General features: G+C 38.2%; 1 protein-coding gene and 1 long non-coding RNA gene across 2 annotated transcripts in view; both read left to right on the top strand.

Annotated features, from left to right (window-relative positions):
- Positions 1-373: 373 nt before the first annotated feature.
- On the top strand, positions 374-3,247 carry LOC122094047 (probable disease resistance protein At1g61300). Its single transcript, XM_042664660.1, has one exon. The coding sequence runs from the start codon at positions 374-376 to the stop codon at positions 3,245-3,247; it is 2,874 nt and encodes a 957-aa protein (XP_042520594.1).
- Positions 3,248-4,091: 844 nt separating this feature from the next.
- LOC122091350 overlaps positions 4,092-4,645 on the top strand; it is a 6,223-nt gene continuing 5,669 nt past the window's right edge. The window contains exon 1 of the long non-coding RNA XR_006143919.1: positions 4,092-4,156. This is a non-coding gene — a long non-coding RNA (uncharacterized LOC122091350). The remainder of the gene's footprint in view (positions 4,157-4,645) is intronic.

Genomic DNA, 4,645 nt, shown 5'->3' on the forward strand with positions numbered 1-4,645 from the left:
ACATGGGAACATGTCTTTGACTACGTAGACCGAGTGAATTAAAGCACCCTCTTCTTCCATTGCCCAACAGATTTACTGTTTACACTTTGACTTTTTTACTTTTGTTTATCAATGGAGTTGTTGGCTGGAGCCAATAATGCTTGTCGGCCATCTTGAACAAGGGAAACCATTATTCTTATCTAGACGTGCGTGTTGTCATTTAACTGGTAGATTGAGATAAATTCTTCAAAATTGAATAACTATTGGATGTTGCCTCGTAAATATTTTCTAATAATTGATATCGGAACGAACGCTCAAACCCAAGAACTTCTGCTCAGACTTGGTTCTGCAATCTGCAAAAGAATCTCTCTCCCTACCTATCTACGTTTGAATCATGACGGACACCGTTGTAAACTCAATAGTAGGTTGGATTCCCACATATGTAATCGATCCTATCAGAGTTAGGTTTCGTGTCTTACGAAATCTTAAGGCGAACATTGGAGAACTGGAAGCAGCAAAAGAGAAGCTCGCTGGGAGGAGAAAGGACGAACAAGTAAAAGTAGATGAAGCAAAGAAGCAAGAAGGGGTTGAAGCATCAGCAGACGCAGTTCGGTTGTTCTGTCAAGCCGATAAAGCTGTCTCCGACGCCACCAACCTACATACTGAATACGAGCAAAGAAGAGGACCATTTTCATACTGCCTCTGCTGGTCAGGCTATCAGCTGAGCAAAAGAGCGTCGAAGCTGAAGCAAGATGTTGAGAATTTGTATGGAGAGGAACCAAGATCTGGTTGGACGACCACTGCGGCTTCCACCTCGCAGAAAGGGAAGAAGCTGGACACCGTTTCTATAGAGGGCCAAACAAGAAGAGAAAAATTGAAGCAAGAGATCATCGATGCGGTGGTGGACGATAGGTATGTTGTTGTTGGGTTGTACGGTATGGGAGGTATCGGCAAAACAACTCTCCTTCGACACGTCTATGAGCACTTTCGACAGACCGAGCACTTCGAATCCGTCATTTTCACCACTGTTTCAGCCACACCAAATTTCTCAGAAATACGAAAAGAAATTGCCGAAAGTTTGGGTTTGGATCTGAAAGAAGCCCAGTTAGATGACAATGATTTGAAAACAAAACTGTGTCGTCTTCTTGAAAGAAGGAAGTATATGTTCATATTGGACGACATGTGGGAGCCTATCACTTATTTTAGTGAAATCTGTATCCCTACACCGAAGAAAGACAACGGCTGCAAAATATTAACGGCGTCTCGATCAAAAGAAGTGGTAACAAGATTTGCAACTAGTTTTGGACCAAAACGTTCTCTCCAACTGATTTCAGTGGGAAACCTAGAACCAGGCGAAGCGTGGAATCTTTTTGTTGAAAAAGTTGGTGAGGATATTACTTCCAAACCAGCAATAAAGCCTCTTGCTGAGAAGGTTGTTAAAAAGTGTGATGGATTGCCGTTGGCCATTGTTGTTATTGGATGCACAATGTCAACACAAGAAACAGAGGGAGAATGGAAAGACGCTGTACGTGAACTGGAAGAGTCAGTTTCAAAAGTTGAAGGTGTAGAAGAAAAGGTATTTTCAAAACTCAAGTTCAGTTTCGAAAAATTGGAACCAATCCAACAATCCCTCTTCTTGTATTGCTGTCTATTTCCCGATGATTATAGAATTCATAAAGATGAGTTACTTAATTTTGTCATTGGTGAAGAAACATTGTGTGATGAAATGCAAAAGCTTGAAGAAATGAGAAATAAAGTTGACGCCTTGGTTGGAAAGCTTCTAAATTCATCTATGCTTGAGGATGGTGGCAATGAAAGAGTTAAAATGCATGATATGATGCGTGATTTTGGTTTGTGGATCGCATCTCCTACATCCAGTAACTACCACATTTCAAAGCCACTTGCTGAAAAACCTAAGGCACCTGATGCCAAAGATTGGTGTAGAGCAACTAAGATTTTCTTGGATATGGACTATTTACCTCCAGTATTGCCAGATCATTGTCCACAACTGCATACATTGTTCCTTAGAGATTTTACTGGCAGTAAGGAGATCCCCAAAGTGAACTTCCTGGAGCAAATGCCTGCACTTGGAATACTAGATTTGAGTTATTGCCAAGGAGTAAAGAAATTGCCATCTTCAATAGCCGTCAAGCTTCGTGTTTTGTGCTTAAGTCACTGTCGGAACCTTCAAGAATTACCATCTGAAATTGAAAAGTTGGATCAACTCATATCATTAGACTTGTCCGGTTGCGAGAGCTTAAGAAAGCTACCAGTGGGAATGAAGAACTTGAAGAAGTTAAGGCGTCTGGACATTTCTTATGCTAAAAATCTTAAGAGGATACCAAGTGGGGTATTATCTGAAATGCATATGCTAGAGTCATTTCTCGCCCATAAAAGTGGGTTAAAATTTTACACCCAAGGCATAATGGAATTGTCCCAATTAACTTCTATTAGCAATTTGGAGGTCGAAATAAAAAAAGTGAAGGATTTCCATTGGTTGAAGCCATTATTAGCTAAACTCATAACTTGTCATATATCCCTGTGGAATTGCACTATCGATCCTTCTGTTTTGACGGACCTTCTACTAGAAGACTCTCCAAATTTTGATAGAAGCATGAATTTCATGTCATGTGAGGGTTTGACACTTCTTCCAACTCATGGCTGGCGAAAGCTAACTGTACGACGTTGTCCAGATCTCAAGACAATACTCAACGTAGAGAAGGAAGCCAAGAAAAGGATGAATGCTTTTGAAAACTTAGATCATTTGTGCCTTGATCGGTTAGATCAATTGGTGACACTATGTAGTGGGGTTCCGCAGCAGCCTGGATGCTTTTCTAATCTCACACTTATACGTATAGTTGCATGCCCTAATCTGATGGTACTTTTCACTACCGGTGTAATACGGCTGCTAAAAAAGTTGAAGTGGTTAGTTGTGTTACGATGCCCTAAATTAGTGAACCTAATAGTGTCAGATGATGATGACGACGACGACGATTTGGAACTCATCAATGCATTTCCAAGTCTGAAGCTAATGAACTTATGCGAACTGCCAGAATTGAAAGCCATATGCAGCAACCATCATCTTTTGGATTTGATGCAGTGGACCTCTCTCTCTATCGCACATGTTTATCTTTGTCCTCAGTTGAGGAGTCCCTTTTTTGGAGATCAACGTGGGGATATAAACTTAGATGATGAAAGGGACCGCAAGATGACAAAACACTATCTTGAGCAACAGAAAGAGGTACATAAGAGTAATAAGACTAAATAGAAATTTTTTTTCCTTCTTTTTGAGAAGTTTGGAATAATCATTAATTATTCAAAAGTCCTTTAATTATTTTATTTTTATCAAGAGTTGTGTGCTAGCTAGGAAAAATTTCATATTATGCAAAAGAATATTTGCTACAAACCATTATTAGCCATGCATGCACCATCATAAGACATACATTCTAGTCTAGTCTAGTTTGATAAATGTTGCTTTTTTACTTCGAACAATCCTTACTTTGTTTAATCAATTGTTTACGCTTTCTTTCTTGATAAATCAATTTTTTAGTGTCAGTTATTTGGTAACCCGGCTTGTCAAAGAATGGGAACTTGTTAGGCTGGTTCCAACATAGGATATAAACTTAACTTTGCAGGCTCAATCTGGCTTTTGGCATCATAAATATGCAAGCCTCAGCATATTTTCTTTGGTAACATATGCAAGCCTTAGCTAGCTAAATGCTTAGGTAGGCAATAGGCCTAGCCTTAACTGTATTCATTGATAAATTCTTAACATATACACCCATTTTAGGTTAGTTGTGCGATTAAGATTCTTGACGAATCAATCAACTCTAAATCTAACATTAACATATCACGCCTTCACTTGATAATGCGCCTTTCTTTAGTTTATAGTTGTTTCAACTTTGAACCATTTTTGTTGTCCGAAAGACTCCTTTAATGACCCAATTCTTTTTCCCATCTAGGTTTCAAAGTTTCTCTTTCTCTCATATTTTCATTTGTTATATGTATCCCTCTTTACTATAAGTATTATAAGTCCAATGCATGCAGGAAGAAGAAAGAGATAAAAAAGAAGAAGAGGAGGAAAATGATGATGATGATGATGATGATGATGATGATGATGATGAAGAAGAATAGATGGAAAAGGATGAGGATGATGAGGATGACGATGATTGAGCAGGTATGACTTTCCATATCCTCTTAATGACATAAAAGCCTTTTTTTGTACATTGAAGTTTAATGTTCATTCTAATCATTCTGATGATTCTTCATGTTTCTTTTTCGAATAGTTACAAATTTTGTGCCATGGAAATGATGGATAATATTAATCATTTTATTCTAATTACACTAGTAAATTTAAACTTGAGGTAACATGGTCTATTTTAGGTAGGGAGGCATTGGGAGCCCATCCTACCTGAGCCCAGCCAGCACAACTCTTGTTTGTTGGACTTTGGCTGGGCCTGGGAATTTTCATCCAGGCCCCAGCCCGAGGGCCAGTCATGTATTTGGTGTATTTAACACTATTTTCATGTACATCATATCATATTATATCATATCATATCATACTGATGTTTTGTATGTATATTTTTCACTAGTTGAAAATATCATTAATGAAATAAAAAAAAAATAAGAAACTTAGATTTGATAGAAAAAAAAAAAAAGTGACTCC

This window comes from Macadamia integrifolia, chromosome 2 (genome assembly GCF_013358625.1).
Source record: "Macadamia integrifolia cultivar HAES 741 chromosome 2, SCU_Mint_v3, whole genome shotgun sequence".
Taxonomy (NCBI): Eukaryota; Viridiplantae; Streptophyta; class Magnoliopsida; order Proteales; family Proteaceae; genus Macadamia; species Macadamia integrifolia.